This window comes from Lissotriton helveticus, chromosome 2_2 (assembly GCF_964261635.1).
Source record: "Lissotriton helveticus chromosome 2_2, aLisHel1.1, whole genome shotgun sequence".
Lineage (NCBI taxonomy): Eukaryota > Metazoa > Chordata > Amphibia > Caudata > Salamandridae > Lissotriton > Lissotriton helveticus.
The window spans coordinates 370,459,885-370,482,430 of NC_136060.1; the positions used below are offsets into that span (position 1 = coordinate 370,459,885).

The following is a 22,546-nucleotide window of genomic DNA, read 5'->3' on the forward strand; positions in this document are numbered from 1 at the left end:
TGGGGGGGATGTCTTGCACATGCCACCGACCCCCCCCCCTTCGTCCTCATCGCCTGGTCTGGCCATAACAAATGTCAAGCGAGGGGCCGTGGGGTGCACTGGGAGGGAGAGACGGTGCGAACAGGTCTCTCCCGCCTCCCCAGGTGGAGGCTTCCCAGTTGCACCCTCAGCGCTCCAGGTGCCCGGAAAAGGGTTCTTCCACTGTGGCGATGCTGCAACGTCTCGCCCGGCAGGGTGGAGCCCGTCCGCTCATTTGACCCCGCGATCGCCGGTAGCTGCCGAACTTTCAAAATGGCGATCGACCTGGCCAGAGCGGGCCCAGCATGAAGGAATGGCCCGGTCACTTGTTGACTCCACCGTCATAGTTCTCCACAACCTTGAAGATTCTAGAGGAGCCGTGGGAGTCCCCGACTCCCGCAAATACCCCCGATGGGGAGTGAATGCCATGATTGCCCACGGAACGATGGAAATGTAGCCGCAGGACGTCAGCGCTCCCATGCTGTCGCCAGCCTCAGCCTCAGTTTGAATGACTAGAATCCTGCAGACCACAGTCGGATCAGTTCCGGTGAAAGCACAGTATGACCCGGTAGGAATATTGTTGCACCCCCCCCTCTTTTTTTTTGACTAATGGTTCAAACCACCGATCCTCTCTTTTGCCCTTTAACGGAACTTTGGGACTGCCAAAGGAAGCTCTGGGCCCAACCACGAGTTAGTAGACATTTAGACTATGCCTGGTTCTGCCTGACTGCACCCAAAATGGCGCCGATGCAAATGAAACCCTCAACTCTTTATTGTACCCCGATTGCTCAGCCTTGATGTCATAGGATATGTATGAAGTTTTTTTAAACATATAGATTGATATAGAATGTGTACTGATTGTGAGTTCGAACAATGGATTGATATAGGATGTACACTATAAATTCAGGAAATGAATTGATATGGGATGGGTACTGGTTATAGGTTCGGACAATGAATTGATATTGGATGGGTACTGATTATGTGTTCAGACGGTAAATTGACATCCGATGGGTATTAAATCGAACATTCGGACAATGAATTGTGTGAGTTTTGCACATCGTGATTATTGAAAGTTGGAAGCCCAACACTTATGACACTCACTCACACTGAAGTCTCGACATGATTTTATTGCGCTTTTTCGCACTTTTGTATGAAATAAACGACCACCGACTCCATTAAAGTTTTCTACTAATAAAGTATCCTCGCATCTACAGTTTCAGCCTGCTCCGTGGCTGGTCCACAGATTGTAGGCCCGTATTTATGCACCGACATTCTTATTAAAGATTTTTTGAGAAAGCAACTATATTTGTCCGTGTAAATTGATAAAGTCTTGAATGAATAATGCCTATTTTTTGATATAACTGAAATATGGGCGGAATGACTAAGCTCGATTAGATAAAAGGGTTGAAAAGGTATAGCACATAGAAATATTGCAAATATGAAGGGTCGAATTTTGGTTGTGTATTTTTCCTTTTTATACAGCCAAAAGCAACCGCTGAAGATCCAGGTATTTAGCCCATACTTTATATGCTACCTATATAAGAAAAATCACACTAACGATCCACCTGGGCTTAAACGCCCCAGTTGGCAGTGATCACATCCTGTGGAAATAGGCCGAGTACGCAGTAAGTAAAAGCCTTTCTGGGGTTATGCACGCTAAATGTGTCTATCAATGTAGCCTGCCCTCCCTTCCCTCCTTTTCTCTCTCTCTGCAGGTCACCTCGGAATGCCCCTCCTTTTCTCTCTCTCTGCAGGTCACCTCGGAATGCCGACGAAAATAGTGATCCAACAGACGAAGAGACGGGAAAAGGGGTCTGATTATAGTACCCAACCACGACAAACCCCGAATAAAGCAAAAAGAATAATGTACACACATGATTAAGCATTCTTACGTTTAACTAAGTAGGAAAAAGTTTAGGGTATTTCGAGGTAGGGGTTACACAAGTATCCTCCGCCGAGAGGACTAGAGATATTGCCAATATTTGAAAACCTACTACCTCCTTTTCCGCATCCTCATAGGCTTAGAATCAAAAGCTGCCCCATTGCTCTCCAATTATCACCAACTGTTGTCTCAACCTGGAAACGCACTTGCTAAAAATGACTCGAATAAACCGCTGTGAGCATTAGCCCGACCAGGTTAGTTCATGACCAGTTGCCAAAGACGTAAGTGTGTACAATCAAAAAGCCACCAGTAAGAGGTAGCCAACGAATAAAAGGATAAGAAAAAGGTAAAAAGAGCGTAGGATGATAAAGATGCTCGGCATACAGAAAAGGATAATTGTGGCCAATAACTGTTTTATGTTTTGTCTTGGATTTTTTTGTGTATAATACATGTACTGTCTTCCCCGTCTGAGTTTGTGTGTACGTGATGCATGAATCTACGTCATCCCTCTGTCTGTGTTTCCGTGTTACTTAACCCCTGTTCTGTGTTGCGCGCACTGAACGGTCCATTATTGTACCCGCCTCTCTTTCTCTCCCCATGTCATACGTGTACCGAATGGACCATTTAGGGTGCGCTCTCTCTCTCTCTCTCTCTCTCTTTCTCTTTCTCTCTCTCTCTCTCTTTTTCCTCTTTCCAAAAACCCCGTTTCCTCTTTTCAAGTATAAAGACGTTGTGCCCCTCCGGCACAAAACATTATTGGGTTTTCTCGAACACAAAGATGTTCAGCAAAATTGACCAAAACCAAAGCGAATTGTGACTTGCCATATTACTACCTCTCCTTTCTGCAAACGATAGAACCCGAGTTGGTGATGAAGGAAAGGACAGGTAAGACGACGGATGTCCCCTAATCTGGCCTTTTATAAGGGAACTATAACGTCAATGGCCTTCTGTTTCTCAGTTCGTTAGAAATGCGACCCCCAACTGCCCCGATTGCCCCACCCCCTTGCACCTAAGTGCGGATGTCCAGAGTACCCCACTTCTCCCGATCGACCCCGGCTCCCTGTCCAAAGCACCCACGCACCCCCGATTAACCCTCGTCTCATGTCGAGCAACCCACGAAACGAAATTGATGACCTTGATTAACGGTCATTCCCCAGGAAAGCCATGTCTTACATCTGCCCCTTCCCCCTTCCTCATGACGATAACGCCCCTGTTTGCAAGAGTTAACCGACCCCGAAGGGGGATGTAAGATTGTCGATACTTGGGTTAAAGGGAAGGACGAGCCTCTACAGAAGGACTCGATGTTTAATGTAACGTAATACATTGTGTAAAAAAAAAAAAAAAAAAAAAAGGTCCAATTTCTCTTATCATATGTCGCGAATGTACGCCAAAACTAGTCTATGAATTCAATATGCAATACCCTTCTCCAGACTCCATAAGTGACGACCTTTTGATTGTGACCGATGAACCTATCCCCCACCTACTCAGGCATGGGGATGGATTGAGATGTATATCTATTCTCTCGACCAGTTTTTCTAAAACTTGTTTTTCACCCATTCAAAGATACAATCATCAAAGGAGAGGAGCTGGACGTGACGCACAGCCTGGCCACAGATCATGGAGCACGTGTGACGACCAAAGGTGGAGCCGCAGAGCGACGAAACGCGGGACGAGGCACAACTTCCAAGTTCAGCTGATGAAGAAATAAGGGGCTGCCTTGAAGCCCTCAACTTGCTGACCCACTCGTGCCTGAAGTCCCCGTCCCTTTTTTTAGTCCGACTGATGGGCCTGCCTGCTCATTGTCCTTTGCTCCCTTGGTGTGTTCGAAGATCTGGCCCCACTCCGCCCTCTCCTCCCTCGATTATTCAACAAACTCTTTCATATAAACTTTGACTATGGACTGGGATTTTGTCACGGAAAAAGAAAGACACGCAGATGCCCAGCATAAGGCACCCCTAAGAAAATGAGTTAGGAAACAGGACTGTGATCTAACAGCAGAGGACTGATCGCACCCTGCAACGTGTAAGGACGAATCCGAGCTGGACCTATAGCTCCACCGCCGGTGCTCAGCAGTGCCAACGAAAGAAGACGGACTCTGTTGAAAGACATTGCGACAAAGACCCTCCCCCTTTCCAGAACTTTCTATCCCCCCCTTGTGTATCGAATTGAACACCTCCCTCAACCATTTTGTATTGCCTTTTAAGAAATGTTTCATCGGTCACTCATGTGGTTAGTTGTCCAAAGATCCCCTATAGTACTGGCAAGCCGGAAGGTATCAGAGCGTTCTTTCTGTATATGATGTCACTAGAGAGAAAAATGTGAACTTGATTTTTATGTGTCGAAGCATTTTTTATTCTACCCCGACAGAATATTATGCCGATTTCTAGGCTTGTATAAAGAGCCTAACAGATGTAAATTAACATGCATCGTATTCTGCCTATCACATCGACTGTGTAGAAATTGAACGTGCTTATGTAAAAAGTGGCGACTGTTAAAAATAGCAATATGTATGTACATAAGCGGCGTTCATTTGTGTTCACAATACCCCTTGGTGTAAACAGAATGGATATCGCTAAGACTCTGACGGTGCTGTCCCACTGGCGTAGCACACACGCACACGACAGCCATTTTAGGTACCATGGTCTCCCTGTCCACGATCGCTCATCAGCGCGCTTCCCTGACCCTGCAAGCGTTCCCCATGCACCCTGACTGCCCCGCTCTCTCATGCGCGAGTCATGAGCCCTCCCCTCCCGCATGACTCTGTCCCTAAGAATCGCGTCCCGCGCCTGACCGACACCTCCTGCCCCCCCATGAATACCCCTCCTTTGATGACCTCTTCCTCTGAGCCTGAATGTCTGCACAGACCGCTGGTCATCCCTTAGCCCAAGGATACAGTTTATTGCTGTGAGAAGTTGGCCTGATGTGCAGTGTTCACTATTCTAGTGATCACTATATATCAGTCCAAACAACCCTTATTGATGATTGGTTGTAAGTCAACCTTATAGACCAGCTATCCTAGTAGCATGGATACGAGCAGTCTAAGGCTAAGACTCTAGAGGGCGTGTTAAGCCAGCTGTTTTACCATCACATTACCCCTTGAACACCCAGTGAAAGGACACCACACAAGTGTTATGAAAATAAACAATGTATTTATTAGAATCACAACAACCCTGTACTCTTTATGAGGACAGGGTGCTAAGCACACAACAAAACTCTTATGAAAATACTTAAGTTAGCACGTTATACACAAATGCCCGAGGGGCACGAAAAACCATATACTCTAAAAGTGGAATGCGAAATTACTAGCAGGTAAGTACAGTACTAATAGGCTTTGGAATCGCTAGGACTTGACTAGGGAATCGTTAGATTACTTCTAGGAGACCTAGGGGACTCGGGTGCAGAGTGTGCACTCTCACGCGGGATGCGGGACAAAGTCTATGGAGGCTAGTAAAGGCAAAGTTAGTGTTCACGGGCGAACCCGACCTGGTAGGGAGAAAACGACAGTGGATCCTGACCCTTGGATAGTGAGGCTATGCTGGGACACCGAAGTGCCGAAGTTACCTAGCCCAGGGGCTGCAGCTGCATAGGTCTGAAAAGACGTCGGGAATCTCGTTGCCGGACCAGGAGCCTGGAAGAAGGAAGTTGCTGGCAGGCGACCAGTGAAGGAAAGTTCGATGGATCCCAGCCTGGATCAAGGAAGAAGGAAACCTGAAAGCAGAGGGGACCAAGTTCTTGAATCACTAGCCAGTGATTGAGTGGGCACCAGGATGGCACCGGGCGAAGTCACCGCAGTCAGGTGAGTGGGCGCTGCTGGGCTCTGCAGTCTCTCGGACCAGGAGGCGTTGTCGGCGACCAGGATGGAGGTGCGAGCTGTCCCACGAAGGTTCTTGCTGTCGACGTCGCTGGACCCAGGATTGGGCAACAAGTCTTGGCAAATGCAAGGCCCACGCGGTGGACCTAAAATGGCGTCTTAGCCGGACCAGGAGGGTCCAGGGTACTTCTCCGATGGAGGGAAGCAAGGGCCAGTCTGGAGCAACCAGACCAGCAGCAGTGTTGTCGTCGGGCGTCGTTCGGAAGGCCACAAGCCAGCGGGCTAGTAGCCAAACAACGCGGTGAGCAGCAGAAAGCAGAAGGGCCCCACGCCGATCGTGGAGATGCTGGGGGGCTGCTCTTCGGTGCTGGAGCTGCTCAGGGTGGGGGCTTCTCGGACCCCAAAGCACTCACCAGGAAATTACTCGGTGGGCTTGCTGTGCAGAAGTCGTGCAGTCTTGGCGATGGCCGGTCCCTCGAGGTCTCGTCGCACCCACGGTTCTCAGCTGTGCTGTAGAGGTGGGTAGAGGTCAGAGGTGCCAGGGAAGCCGGGTCTCGTCGAGCTGGGCAGTCGGATTCCGGAGGAAGGACGTGCAGCAGACCGCAGTGTTCTTGGATGGTGCCTGCGGATGCAGGGTGACTACTCCTTAGCCACAAGGGAGAATCTTGAGGAAGAAATCGTGAAGTCCTTTCATGGAAAGTGGTATCTTGATTCCAAAGATGATCTGTTTTGGAAGGGGGCCAGTCTCTACCTTTATCTTGGAAAAGGGGCTGGCACGCGACTAAGTCCTGCCCTATGGGTGGGACTAGGAGGGGGGTGGTTACACCCACTTCCTTGGCGGGCTTTTCCCCAGCACAGGGTCTGGAGTGACCCTGGAACTGGTTCAAGCCAGCCTATGCACAGTGAGCACCGGGGTGCCACGTGCAGTCACCTTCCTCTGAAGCCCTGCCTACCTACAATACACAAAATCCTGTCTGGGACGGTGCTGGCACCGCCCCTGGCAGGAAACCCTTTGTCCTTATCTCCTGCTCTGGGAGGACTCCCAGCAGCAGGAGGGCAGACTTGTGTCTCGGTGGCAGCATCCATTTTGTGGATGCTAAGGCTCTGTCTGACTTTAACCGGGGCTAGGGGTTACATACATGTCGTGTCCCTCTAGAAGGGTGGAATGCTAACCCCGTCGCCAGAATTGGCGAGGGGTTAGTATTCCAATTCGTATGACACCTTACTCGACATGTTTTGATAAAGCGATACCAGAGTTGGCATATAACCGCGAGGATTATAATGCACTTAAGAGTATATGGTATGCGATATCATGGAAACGGCTAAGGGATGGATCCCGAAAGCCGCAGACAGGCTCAGCTCATGCCAGAGCACCATCTCACACGATTCCAAGCACTCTGCCTTCAGGATTGTTTAAGGCCTGCCATAGGAGTGACTGATAGGAGATCTGTGTGTCCATTTTAGGGTTAGATATAGGTATACTATATCTAAAGCAAAGGGTGAGTACACCACCTTGCCCCAGCTGTCGTGCAGCCAGTTGTGTCAGATTTGGATGGCCCGCCAGGGGTGGAATAATACATGCTGCAGCCCCTGGTAGGCCCTGGGTACACCTATGCCCTGGGTACCTAAGGTACACTGTACAGGGACTGATAAGGTGACTCAGTATCCAATTTAGATATGTACCTAAGGTACATGGAATCCATTTTACAGAGAGAGCAGTAGGCCTGGGGCCCTGAATAGCAGGGTCCCAGGTCAACTAAGTCAGAAAACCAGCAAAACACCAGGCAAAAAGTTGGGGGCAACCATAGTCAGGGATCTACCTTCCTCGAATTGCCCATCACTGTACGCACTCGTCTCTCTCGAAAGAAGCCACTATTGACCACGACCGCCCCACCCCCTGAGATTCGATCAGGCACACACATTCCAATAGAATCAGCAGAACACTCAGCCGCATGACAGCCCCCTCCTATTGCATGGAGGATAAGGGCCCTACTGTAGCCACGTGTTGGAATACCTCCATACTATACAAAGTGTTGATTGTAATAAAGGTTGCCTGTGTGCCACCAACCTGTGTATAAAAGACGAAGCCTCAGAGAAACTTGTTAGAGCACCTCCCGAAGACACTATGCGAGTGTCCCAAAGGACAGGCTCTCCTCATGAGTAATAAACCCTGTTCTTGTTTTCCTACTTCCAGTGCCCGTCTCTTTGTTTGGTAATTATTCAAGATGAGAATGAAGAGTCGCCCTGCACCAGCAGCCTGGGCATCGGTGCGATATGGGCTGACTTTTCTACAGTGAGCTTTCTGAATTTTTGTGGAAGAAATTAAGAGGGCGCAGGTTAGGATAGGACGAAGGCCTCTGTCCTTTTTGGCCACCAGAAAGTAGCAGGAATAACAACCATGACCTACTTCTGGCATCCGCATCCTCTCAATGGCTCCCTTGGCCAAGAGAGCAGCCACTTCCTGGAGGAGAAAGGATAGATGGTCCTATGTCAGCCAGTCATACATGGGTGCCATGGGTGGAGGGGTAGTCACAAAGGGGAGGAAGTAGCCCCTGTGGAAAATCTGGACAACCCAACAGTCTTATGTTATCGACCGCCAGTGGCGTAGGTGATGGTGTATCCTGCCCACCACTGGTAGCCCATGATGGTTGGAGGGCGAACTAAAGAGGTTTGGAGGCGGAGGCGGCTGCGGGAGGTGTGGGCTACCTTATCAATCTTGAAATGGATTTTATTGCAAAATGTACTTAATTTTTTTTTGTAAATTCTTTTTATTTGATTTTTATTGTGCACAAGTAATAGACAACTTCATTAGCTGTTAAATTTCACATGAGAGTTTGTACATGCATTTAGTATGTTATAATTTCAGCTACAGGCATTGTTACCGTTTATCACTTTACTGCTAGACTATGTTTGGTTTAAATTATAATAAAGAATTTAACTTCATTTTGTACATCATAGCAGTATTGTTGCCTATCACTGGTTCGAATACATGCATACCATTGCACCGCAATGGGGAACATAACTTGAATCGAGGGTGAAATCAACTGGTATACACTGTGTAGGAGGAGATATAAAGTTTCTTTAAGTCAGGTCTCAAGAGGGAATTCCTTAACTGGGTATAAAGTCTAGTATTTGTATTTGTCCCATATCCGTACTCTGCGGGTTAGACGCAGCGAGGAGGTTGTCCCGTGCGCTGCATGAGTAAAATTCTTCCTGTGAGGCCCGGGAGGAGGGTTGTGTTATCTGTGGAGATACTGCATGTGGCATAGTATGCTTGAAAGTGTGGAGTAGTGTCACCCACTGGATAGAGATGGGATGTTTCCGAGTACCTCGGACTTCTTCGGACTCATCTTCCACTGATGCTCCCAATTTAATGACTCCTCCTCTCCAAGCTGCCAGTGGTGGTCCCGTCGGGGTCCTCCAGTGCATAGCTATGCTTCATTTGGCTAGTAGGAGGGCTAGGGACGCAAATCGAGTCTCTACTGTGTAATGTTTCTGACGCTTGAATATACCTAACACACTGGCTTCCCATGTAGTAATGTCTGCAAACCCCGTCACCTCGCGCAGTGTGGCATGTATCGTGCTCCAGTAGGACTGTAGTGTCGGAAAACTCCAGAACATGAGGAGAATGGTCGCGCCGGGTTCTTGGCATCTAGGGCATACAAATTGCATGTTCGGGTAGGAACACTGGAGGGTTTCTGATGTTAGATATGCCCGATGTAATAGAAAGTATTGTATGTATGTATTTCTTAGATAGCGCAACCTTTCACCCTACGGGTATCTTGGCGCTCAGATTATTGCACAAAGCCCCCCCTGCAGTAACATGGTCAGAGAGAAGGGAAGGAGCTGGAACTTAACTCCCTCTAGGAAACAGCCAGGTTTTTAGGCTTTTCCTGAACGAGTTCAACGTGTCGGACTGTCTAATCCGAAGTGGTAGCTCATTCCAGAGTCGGGCTGCTGACACACTGAAAGCCCGGCCTCCCATCCTAGATCGCTTAAATCTGGATGTCACCGCTAGGTTTAACGAGGAGGAGCGAAGCATCCTCTTTGGCTGGTACCAATTAAACCTGTTAGATAGCGGTCTTGGGCCTGAGTTGTGGAGTCCATTAAACACTGTGCACAAGGATTTAAAGCGAATTCTTTCACAGATTGGCAACCAGTGTAGCTCTTTCAAGGCCAAGGAAGTGGAAGAGCGGCGCTCCCAGCTCAAGGCTAGTTTGGCTGCGGTAGACTGGACTCTTTGTAGGCTCTGAATGAGGTACTGCGGGGCACCCAAGTACAGAGCATTACAATAGTCCAGTCTACTAAGTATCAGACTTCTGACCACCAGAGGGCGAGTCTCCTTCGGGAGAAAAGGTAGCACCTGTCGTAGCATTCGTAGAAGAACCATACAGACACTAATTGTCTTGTTGGATTGGGCCTCCATCTGAAGGTTATCCTCTACCATAACCCCTAAATTCCGTACCGCCCTAACTGGAGTCAGGGGTACTTCCTCTGGTGTAAGTCTAAACTCCAGTGGTAGGTGGCGTGGTAGGGTGTTACCCGGGCCAAACATTACCTCCGTTTTACTTCTATTAAATTGAAGGTAGTTTTCCCTAAGCCAAACGGAGGTATGGCGCATACAGCCCTGAAGGGTACTCAACGGCACTGCTTGTTCCCCCCTCCAGGGAGAACACCAGTTGGGTGTCGTCGGCATAATTAGCCAGCTCAATCCCAAAAGATCTAATCAGGGGGAATAGAGGACGCAAATAAATATTGAAAATGATAGGGCTGATTGACGAGCCCTGAGGCACGCCATGGGGGACTGGTAATTTATTTGACGTAAATGGTGTTAGAAATACTGTCTGTTGTCTGCCCAGCAGGTAGGATTGTAACCATTGAAAAGCTGTCCCATTCACCCCAATCTCGGTTAGCCTCTCCAACAAGATACAGTGATTCACCGTATCAAAGGCGGCTGACATATCCAATAATATCAATACAGTGGGCTCTCCATTGTCCGCACGCCTTCGGAGGCTGTCCATTACCATTATTAATGCTGACTCCGTGCCATGTTTTGGACGGAATCCAAATTGGTCCTCATCCAACAAACAGTTTTCCTCCAAAAAAACTGAAAGATCCCTGCTAACCAATTTTTCCAAGACCTTAACTGGAAAGGATAAGAGGGATATAGGCCTGAAGTTAGCAGGGACACCAGGGTCCAGCGAGGGCTTTTTGAGCAGGGGGGTGACCATAGCCTGTTTCCAAGCATCTGGCACCACCCCTGCTTCCAACGATTGGTTGCATATCTGATGTAACCAGGGTAAGGTTGCTTGTCCCACTTCCTTCCATAACCTCGGAGGAAAGGGGTCAAGGGGGGGAACCTGAAGAAACCTTACATACTAGATTGCTGAACACTTCCTCAGTCAGCTCAGTAAATAGGCTAAGGGAAGGTTTCACCCCCCGCTCTTCTACATACTCCGGGAACACAATCTCGTCATTGGCAGTAGTTGACTTTTCGAGGTTACCTATAATTGTGGCAATCTTCTCATCAAAATGTACCGCTATCTCGTCGCAGAGCTTCTGCGTAGCAGTCACCTTATTACTCAAGCACTGCGGATTAGAAAGTTTCTTGACAATGTCAAAGAGGGCCTTGGTGCCATTGGAGGATTGTAAAATAGAGGCAGCATAAAACTCGGCTTTGGCCTTAGCAATGCCTTTTTTATATTCCGCATGTAGTAGTTTTAAGGTAGTTTTGTCTGTATCGGAATAGAGCTTCCTCCAAATCCGTTCCGCCCTCCTACATTTCAAACGAAGCAAACTCAGATCCCTGCTATACCAAGGAGCCGAAGGTCTCTTCTTCCCTTTACGTTGTTTCACTGGGCCTAGTGAGTCTAACGTCTCGGTTACTAGATCATAATATTGTTGGTAGTTACTCTCTACCGAGATGGAAGGATCGAAACGATTTGCCCTAGAATATGTCTGGGTTATCTTATCTTGTTTCAGTTTAGACCAGTCTCTATCTTTCCGGCACGTTGACGACTGCCTCCCAATCATGCTAGATCTAGGCACCACTGTGTGAAAGAGTATGAGTGAGTGATCTGTCCAGTATTGTGGCAGAATGTCTATCACTCTTGTTTCAGCCTGATTAGCATATAGGAGGTCAAGAATATGGCCCCCCTCATGAGTGGGAGATTGCACTAGTTGTCTCAAATTGAGACTGTCAGATCTCTCAGATGGCCGCCCGTCACCCATTATCCCAGAGATTAAAATCTCCCAGGATCAGTACTCTAGAATGAGAGAGGGTCAGATTTGTGATGGTATTTAGCAGCTCATGGTACTGGGTGTCCGAGCCTGGGGGTCTATAGCATAAAAGGCATGAGAAAAGAGTACCTCTGGGCTCATGAACTGAGAGACCCAACAATTCAATTCCTGCCACCTACTCGACCTGCAGATGACGCAAGTTCCAGTTATCTTTATATATTAACCCGAGCCCCCCTCCTAGTCCATTATTCCTAGGCTTCTGTATTATTTTATATCCTTCTGGACATGCGAGGCCTATATTTGCAATGGAATGTGCGCTTGACCATGTCTCTGTCACAAAGAGAAAATCTAATTTCATATCATCCACCAAGTTGGCCACCTCTTGGTGATGTTTTACCATAGATCTACTATTGATCAAGCCACACCTTGCCTCCTCTGCCACAGGGTTTTTTGTACCATGTGTATGAGAGTGTCCCAGATTGGGGCCATGATCAGCCTTCAGGCCCTTACCGATCTCGCACAGTTGTTCCCTCGAGCAGACACGTCTATTAGCCTCTGGGATTAAAACGGCAGCATGGCTGGCGCTGAGCGCAGCCGGTGCACGGACGGCGCAGACGGGCTTTCCTATGGCGCTCCTCCGGCGCACACGCTGCGCGCGAGCGCTGTGCGCCTGCATGCCGCGATCTAAATAGGCAGTGCTGTCTGGCCACTAGAGCGTCCCTGAAGATGGCGCCCAATAGTGTCCCAACCTACCCCCAATATGGCGACCAAGGAGCAGATTGGCTCGCACTAATACCTGCAAAGCCGCAGGGTGAAAAACGATTATAGTGCGAGTAAGAGGATCGGTACATACAATTTTTTAAAAAGGTTTTAAACTTGAACTAGTAATTTCTATAACGCCGTAAAAACAAATATCACCATGTGCAAAGCGCAACAATAGCAGCAGAGTTAAGGGAAATCTTCCGATCAGTCTGAGCGCATGCGGTGCGTAGTTACAATATGCTTAATCTTTATCTTTAATATTGTATGTTTTTGAATCGATAATTACGGTATACTTTTTAGGGGGATGCCAATGCTTGTTCCCATTCTCTGTCATGGAGTGACCAATGAAACTCAGTCTCCCACTTTTCCCAAAAACGAGTGAGTGTGACCACGCCAAGCTCTCGGATTGCCATATATAACCAGGTCAGTATGTGAGACTGGCCTGCCCTCTAGCTGCCCACCAACTGGATATGGGGTACCGCGTTCTTTGCCGCACGCAGGCAGGCAAGCTTGTGTGCCGTGGTGGCTGGGCAGATTAAGGACACATCTGGAACCCCCTTTCGTGACCACAAAAGGAGCAAAAGGCTGACTGGGGTTGGCGGAGGACCATGGAAAGGCCCACGGACCTAGCTGCAGCTCTGCTCTGCTCTCCCTGAAGCAATCCAGTACTGAGTCCACCTTGTCTACGAATAGACCGGAGCCATCAAAGTGCCAAGTTCCATCAGTGAGGCTTGAACATCCTCTGAAAAGTCAGGCGTGGCACCGTAAAGCAACCACTCCGCCTACTGAGTCGGTCGTATCCAGCCAACACCAGATCGTGAATTTGGCTGCATCTCTTCCGTCTGTCATAGCTTGGGAGAGTATGACCGGGGCCTAATCTGGAACCATGGGCAGCACATGTGCAACCAAATGCCACAGTGCATGGGAATAACAGCCCAAAAGACACACTGTGTTCATGGACTGGCTCCTAGAAGAAAACATTTTCTAGGCTTTAATGTCTGGCCTCTTGGATTCCCTACCTGGAGGAGTTGTAGGGAATGCACCAGGGTTTACACGGGAAGTGGCTGCTTGGATCACCAAGCTCTCCGGGGTAGGGTGTTGCATGCGGAAATTGGGGTCCCCAGGGCATGGCAATAGCTGTGGGCAATTGTCCTGTACACAGGAGCCCCAATGTTAGGCTTGGACCAAGTCCACAGCAGGATGTCCGTAAGGGCTTTGTTAAAAGGGAGAAGCGGTTCTGAGGGAGTCACTCCCAGCTGAAGCATCTCTGTCAAGACTTTAGTCTTGACTACACTGTAGAAATCTGAAGGCCCTATTTACTCCAGATAAGCTAGTTAAAGCCCTGGTTGTACCTTCATGTCCCTATTTATTGGGGCAATAATCCTCACTCGTTGTGGGTAGGGCCCAACACCACACACTTTTTGTTGAATAGAATTATTTTGTGTCTTATTCCCAATTTATTATGGTTTCATTCCTGTTTGATCCGAAATAAAGTAATCCAGCTAAATCATGCAGAGAAAGGTTATTTCTTTTTCTTTTTTGTTTCTTATTACTCAATATGTCACACTTCTTTCAATGCTCCATCTATGAATTATTTTCTTATCCCAATATGTGTCAATAGTTCCACATACGTCATTTGATGGAGATACGTTTTTCTACATATAGTGACCCAAGATAAGTGAGTTGCAGTAAAGCCCCGGAGGAGCGGAGGGGCGATGGTGGCAGGCAATTGTCCTGTTTACAGGAGCACCTGTGCAGAGCTTGGACCAGGTCCCAAGCAGAACATCCGTCAGGGCTTCATTAAATGGGAGAAGCGGTTCTGAGGAGGACTCTCCTGCCTGAAGCACTTCTGTCAAGATGTAAGCTATGACTGCCACTGAGGGCAAGCTAGGGTGCAGGACCCTCAACAACCCTTACCACCAGAGCAAAAGAAGCTCCCTCCTCCGTAACCACGGTAGGAGAAAAGGCTATGCCAGTATATGGAGGTTTCTACGCCACTGGTGACCGTCAACTCCTTACAACAGTCCATGTTGGGGTCTACTGGATGGTATTCATCAGGGTCCAGTGGCACTTCCCAATCTCCGCCAAATCTTAGCCTGTAAGAATAGGACTCAGGCTCCACTCTGGAGGGCAAGGCACCAGCCGGTGTTGGGAGAAACTGCTCTGGCTCCTTGTCGACGATGAGAATGTGGACGGCGCCAGGAGTGTCAACATCAGAACCGGCATCGGTTCAGATCCATCCATGGATCCTAGAGGCCAGACCGGTGCCGGGTGCGGACTTGCTGGCGGGGAACCAATAAGTACCCCTCCCAAACCTGCAGGGCCCAAAGGCGTGTCTCAGTGGTGACAGGCCACACAAATGAGAGGTGCATGGCCTCATAACATTTGCAAAGTTGGTCAGCGTTCGCTCCGGCTCCCAGACACTCAGGAGGCACAGAGCCGGCCGAGGTGCAGGCTCCACTGTGGAGCCAGGTCCTGAATAATGCTCCTCCCTCGTCAGATGACTTTGAAGAATGGGGTGATAACGAAGACCTCTTCGATTTCTTACTTTTCTTCTTTTTCTGTGACTGACCCAAAAGCCCGGACGACTTAGACAAAGATCGATTGCTCTACAACCGATCCCAGTACCTTCATCTCGACCGAGATCAAGACTGTCACAGCGTCGCAGGTCAAGCGACAAGGAGATTGAGGAACTGCTCCCTGAAGGCCTTGGTGTGCATGGCACGGCAGTCAATGCAGGTGTTCTCGCTGTGGTCGAGCTCCAGGCACCAGACGCAAACAAGATGTGGTTCTGTCACCGGCATCTGTCAGTGGCAGGTGCTTCAGGGCTTGAAGAAAGCTTTCTTAGTGGAAATCCCCGCCCCACCAGGAGAAGATCTAAAAAAGCGGACAAAATAAAAAACAATCGAAAAAAGGTCAGTCAAAAAATTCATTGGGGGCATCTCTCTCCGAAAATTTTGTCTGGTGAGGAATGAGAAGAACTGAGATCAACGTGCTGGGGTGGCTTCTATATAGAAACCAAGCACGTCACTTCATGAGTGGATAAGGCCACACATAACCACCTACCGCTATTCAGGGGTACAGCTCACGGAAACGTTCTGGATTCAGCCCAACACCTGTGGATAATTCTAAGGTAAGGAACCTGGGGCTAGAAGTCTCCATGATTAATAATTTGAGATGCCATTTCGTACAGTGTATAGGAAATCATGAGAAGCGCATGGCGGTTTTAATTGGAACCTTAAAATCACTTCAACCAAAGTTTGTTAAACAGGTCTGAAGGATAAGAGGAGCACTAACTGACAATAAAGGTTATCTGTTTGTGAATTTCGTAGATTTTGAAACAATATACCTTGAGTATGGTTAATTAATATGTCATCTACAAATGGAAATCATAAGGGATACTCTGCAGAGGTGCATGTCAAGCCATCACATTGTTCTGTTTATGCTGAGCTAGTCCAATTAACTGCATCAAGGTACTTAACTATTTCTATATTCCTCTCCTGATCCTCCATCCCTTCTCACGAATGCTTGAAACTGCCAGGTTTGTTCCCTTCTTCGCATGGGCATGCACAGTGCTCATGTCACTGCTAAGATTGCCGTTTGGCCAGTAATTAACATTTGGTCTCAGTAGTCTTTAATAGGATCTTTGAAAGGCTGTAACCCGCTAAACAATAGGCTACAAAGAAACCCCCAAATAAAGCAGAGGCAACAAAACAGGGATTGTGAAGTGAATAAAGGTGAAGACAACATAACCTTTTAAACTGGAGATTATGCAAGAAACTTAACTTAAAAACATGAGCTAAATCGAGCAGTGGCAAAACCTATAGGGCTAGCCTTGGACTTTATTTTTTACTTTAAGTATTTGCCCCTAAAAGATTTTTTTTTTAAACATACTGCAGAAACGATATGCTTGCAACAACAACAAAAAATAATCAACAAATTACTATTGCATATCATTCTAATAAATTAGTATGGGTGCGGCAGCTGCATTTGGGACAGGTAGTACTATTGTCTTTATTTCATGTCAAAGACACAAGGCTGACTAAAAAAAAAATCAAATAAAAAGTAGAAAGAATGGGGCTGGGGAGTGGGGGGAAGGGGGGAATGACAAAGTAAAGCATTGACCCTTTAGCCCTAGCCTGAAGTGCTCTTTTTTTGCAAATTTACATACCTTTTCATTAATAATGCTGTCACTCTAACTGCACGAAAGCCATTGGCTGAAGTGGGCTGACCAATTGCCCCATGATGTATGGAGAAGCAAAATGTGCATAGCAGTTGAACAGACCAATGAATGAAGAGGACTGATCTAAAGATTCTTCTATGCACGTCTATATGTATGTAATTTTTGTTCAGCGATTTGTTTGATTACTAGGAAAACAACAAAAGCGGTCTCAGACCTTATAGAACAAGCATTGGTATAGCCAATAACGTTCCAAAGGCGAGACCTATTGGCTATGCCAACGCTTGTTTCACTTGAGATACAACAGAGTCTCAATCCACAGTCTGAAGGTTTGTGTTCTGCCTAAAGTGTCTATATGTTGTGCAGTTCTAAAAGTCCTTACAAAGGTGGAATGTGAGGGACATATATTGCATGTAGGTGAGCAGGGTCCCTTCATAGCACCTTGCAGGGAGGGCCCCTAAGGTTTTGTTACGCCACTGTGACCAGACACATACATTTAACTCATAACCTACATGTTTCTTCTATCCCGACAAGGTAGGGAAGCACAGAAGTGTGACCTGATCTATACCAGCTGACGAAGATGGTAGGCCAGTCTCGCACATTCAGAAAGGAAGCAATATAACATAACATAACGTGTATTTGTAAAGCACACGTTCAGCCCCAAAGGGGCATCTTGGTGCTGAATAACAGATGTTTGCTGTGCGAGGTCAATTTTTACTAGATAGAATTCTGTTTGTTCTTTGTAGTCCAGATACGAGTTACTAGTATGGTTTATTCCATTTTCTTTCCAAAGACTGGCACATATGTATTCATCGTATGCTTAATGTGGAGCATAAACTTGCCACCTGTCGGGAGGGCCCGAATACCAATCGAACACCAGCCTGCAACTACACCAGCTGCGGTATGAACTCCCATTGTTATTTACTTTCAGACAACCTTGTGATCACTCTTGTAATATACGACACTATAATTCAACAGTACTGTAAGAGGGCTGTTATTCGACACTGCAGTTCAACGGCAGAATAAACGGGTTTATAAACAGAATTTAATAATGGCTAACGGGCTGGTAACGAGGCCTCCACTTTGAAGTAGGTTTTTCTCCAAGCAGAGCCTGTAGCGGATTTTAAGGTTGCGCCGATACTAGGAAAATGAAGCTGCATGAAAGGACAAGATGGCATCTCTGTGCCACCCCTCGCAAAGGTCCCCAGTATCTGATTGCCTGGTCAGTGTGGCGGGCGCGCCCCCTTTCAGAGCAGGGGAACTCATGGAAAGATGAAAGCGCTATACAAGTAAACAGGCAGTCTTTTCTTTTGCCCGCGAGCAAAAAAATGACTTTTGGGTACATATTCCTTTTTAATTGCACTGTTTTATAACTTGTAGAGTCAAAAGCAGCAACAATCAGATTTTTAAGATCCTCTGTCGGGACATATAAGATTTACATTCAGAAATCTCCCATCTCATTCTCCAACAATGACATGTATGGTGAAGGTACCTCCAGTCCCGCCATCTCCAGAACAAACAGCTCCAGTGAGGATGTCGACAACATCACGTATTACTAAGTGATGCACCAAAATGAAGAATGATATTACTAGGACATGCTGGGACGCAGTTGTGTAACGCAAAATGACGGCCCCCCTGCAAACTGTGATGAGCGCCCACGAGCTCCCATATCTCACAGATTCATTGACCCTTGGCTGAAGGGTTGGGCCCCCACTCCGCCGCAGAGGCCTGCCTTACACCCCTCCTGGGACACTGGACTGCGATGAGGCTAATGACAAAGCTCTTTTGCAGGGGATAGGAAGTGGGAATGGAAAAAAGAGTGATGTGTAGAGTCAGCTCTTTGTCAGGGGTCGTTTTTAACAACGAAGGGCAGGCCCATACGAAAACGAGACAGGATTCATGGGTACATATTTTTTCACCTCATTACTCTGTTACAATCATCATATAGTACTTAACAAAACAATGAATCCCAGGGCGCTGTAATCACAACAGAATCTTCACACTTTAACGTGGTAGCCTTAACAAGCCTAACTTCGTGAGAAGGTAAAACATTTATTTTCCACTACATTAAGATATGTTCTGATATTACTGTGGAAGAGTACACAAAAAACGTACCAGTTATGACGCGTATGATATGGAAATCACAAATTACACGCAATTTCAAACTGAAATATTGTCTGTGGAGGCATTTGAGATACCTGATTGCTAAGGGTTTATATAACAAGTGAAGTGGAAGGTAATGAGGCACAGAAGTAAAAATGTAATCACGTTACCTTCATTTTCTCACCGATTTTTTGGGCATTTTGTGATAATTAAGTTTAATCAAAAACTGAAATGTAAATGATCTCGCAGGAATATCAAGGAGTGGTGTGCTTTTTTGATCTGCAAAACACTTGTGCTGAATTAGTATTCATTTAGCCTACCTGAATTAAAAACAAAATTAAAGCAACTGTGTTAAAATATACCTTACCTCTTTCTTGTCCTGAACAGGTATGCGGCTGAAATATTCACAGGCCTGCCAGAACAAAATATTTTCTTCACTAAATTCCTTTTTCAGGAACTCCTAAAAAAAAAAAAAAAAAAGAAGGTCGAGTGAAAATGAACATATTTTCTCCCTGCTTAGACAGGGGCTACAAGCGTACATTTCACCAACTATTATAAATACAGCCTCTTTGTCACTAGCTATTTCCTAGGAAATCACATGTGTGTTCTTGATTGGCTGGCCAATTCCTACACCTCACTACAACCTTTACTGCTTTAGAAATCATGTTTATCCTTGAAGTTTTCTGGGGAATTCAGAAAAATACTTTGATTCTTGTATCAGTGCCCACTATGTGAATCTGCAGCAACTTTCAAGCATGAGCGTATCGGGAAGGGCAGCTGGCGGAGGGGGTCAGCAAATTGCCCCTCCAGCCCATGCTTTTCACGTCAAGGAGTCTGAAAGCGGAGGGCATTTTAAAAGAGGGTCCCCACCACATGTTGGGTGCAATACAGCATATGTAGAGGAAATACAATGCTGACGCATTGTTGTATTCTGCTCGCTTTTGAGAGAAACAAGATAGGCCAAGAGCAGAGAACTTAACAGAGCTAACAAGACCGATGTAAAAATTGCACGCAGATTCAGATATATGGTCTAGCAGGCATGGGATTTATCTGCAGTTAGCACTTGTCGAGGACTAGATGAACGGCAGATACAAAGGGAGGTACATCTTAGTATCTACGATCATTGAATACTAAAATGTTGTAGTTTCTTTTCGTTCATCACAGTATTTGACTCCAATCGCATTAAATAAAAGAAGCCCGAATAAAGGGTGATGTGTTTATAGTCCACATTTCCCGTGCCATTTTAGTGAGGCTACTGTATTCTAAGAATTGCTCTTTTAACACTTCAAACTCCTATTGCACTTCCTCAAATGCGACTATTAGGAGCTCCATCATAACACATCTCCCACCTATTAATGTAGCAATTTTCACTTCCTTCCAGAGCTTCCTAAAAAGGGGTAAGCCGTACAGGTACACCTCTTGCACAGACTGTGCATGCAAATGTATGAGTAATACAGCCCATATCCTCTCAATTAGCCATACTACGTGAGATAAATTCTGGGGTATATTTCATAATAAAACCATCCTATCGAATCTTAAAGCGTAGCTGGTATGTAATAAATCACAAAACCTGGATGACAAGTCAGTCACTCAAAGCAGTTTCAGTATTTCTGGCCTCATTCTACTTCGAGCTCCAGCCCATACAAGCTTAGTTAATAGTTGACCAGGTTCCTAAAAGGGAAGAGGCACATCCTACATTGCAGTGTATATTGGCATCTGGGTAGAATTACTGGACTGTAATACTACCCTCACTAGCAAAATCCGGCCCATTTAAAATAGAAGAAGCTGGATACAGAAAGCAAACTCACTATAATCTAGATTTGCTGCAGTGTGCTATCTGTATGCCCCTATATGAACTCTGAAATCCTACTCTTCTGCCTACCAAACAATCCTCCCAGAGATAAGAGCATTGATTTGTCCAAATCAGTTGCGAGACCAGATGTCTTACCAACACACCTTTCTCCCTAAGCATAAACAGGACTGATTCAGCTTCGTTCTTCAAATAAATACAATTCTTGTCCACAGTCATAGAAAGTATGACTGTGGCATTATTAATTCAAACCCCCACTCTGCTAAATTTCTTATAAGCCTACAAGCGAAAAGTTTCATGTTCGAGCCAAAAAGAAGAGTTGAAATAGCAGTGGTGTAGCAAAGGGGGTGGAGGTGGGGGAGGGCAGAGGGTTTGCCCAGGGCATTGGCCGCAGGAACCGCCAGCACCCCCTTACATTTGGCCGCAGTGTGCAACAAACACAGGGAACGCCACGGGCGGCATAAGCCCTAGCTACGCCACTGGGAAAGAAGAAAGAAGTACTACAGGTGGGTAGCTCTCTATATCCCACTTCTTAGAAATTACTGAATTTCATTCTGTATCTTAACTTTTGTCATAGGTGAGGTATAGATCATGTTAACCCAGCTTACAAACCACAAGGACCAGTAAAGTTAGGTCAAGGACTGGACCCTGTGAAGAACTGCTTTCTTCCATTAGCCAGGGTGCTATTATGAACTTGGGGAAAGGTATGAAGTGTCTTTTTAAGAGGGTCCCAGTTAGGAGGAAAAAGCCACAAAGGGCAAAAAAGAAAATAAGTTACTTACCTGTAACTACGGTTATCCAGTATCGGTATCTTTCATGGATTCACATGCCTGAATCATTCCCCGTCGCCGAGATGGGAGTCCCAAGTAAAATATTCAAGCAGTGCCTTAAATCCTTAATAAGCTATAATGGCTCTAGGCCATCTAATTTGTAGCCTATCCATTTCCTTTTTAAACAAGCATTTACAATGCAACGGTTTCGCCTTCGGAAAAGTTAGAGCTATTGCCATTGTAAATGGCAATGCCATTTATTTATCTGTTTTCAAAACCAACACATAAATACAAATTTTGTCATTTACAATGCCAATAGCTCAAACTTTTCCAAAGGCGAAACCGTTGCATTTGTAAATGCTTGTTTAAAAATTACGGCGGTGCGGTCTATTTAAGAAAATGCAGCACCCCCCCTTAGACACCTTCACCTCGCCCCCCCCGAACCCCTTCACCCCGTCCCAACCCCCGAGCCCGAAGCCCCGACTACTCGAGTAATAATCGGTAGAAGGGCTGGGGTGTAGTAGACAAGAACAATACAACTGACCTGGATGCTTGTGTCTGCAGGACGACAAGTGAGTGATGGCGCGGCCCCTCCCGAGGGGACTGATGAGGAGTGAGGGCTCAGCCTGGAAACCTCCCGGGGTGACTGCTGGTGCCTGCTGCTGAAGGGGTCGCCAGGGCGGGAACTGGAAGCTTGGCCCTAGCAGCACTGAAGAAGGACGGCAGAAGCCCTGGGGAGATCACTGCGCCTGCGAGCGACCCCGGCTAACCTGAGTGCGACTGCCGGAGGGCGAGGGGAGCCCCGGGGAGAGAGCCTCCCTGCCTGTCCCGAGTGGGGCTATAGGAACGTGGTAGGGAGACACCTCACCCTGCACCCCAGAGAACGCCCATTCCTCTTCAGGAGGAGAGCAGGGACACCCCATCTTCTCTCACAACCACTGCCTGTCCTGACTGAGGCTGCGGGCGGGAT

General features: G+C 46.9%; 1 protein-coding gene across 4 annotated transcripts in view; it reads right to left on the reverse strand.

Annotated features, from left to right (window-relative positions):
- The window catches only part of RGS12 (regulator of G protein signaling 12), a 760,012-nt gene that overhangs the window by 306,711 nt on the left and 430,755 nt on the right, over positions 1-22,546 (reverse strand). For all 4 annotated transcript variants that reach the window (XM_078678542.1, XM_078678544.1, XM_078678541.1 and 1 more), the window contains exon 6: positions 19,364-19,456. In XM_078678542.1, coding sequence (XP_078534668.1) covers positions 19,364-19,456 — 93 coding nt within the window. The remainder of the gene's footprint in view (positions 1-19,363; positions 19,457-22,546) is intronic.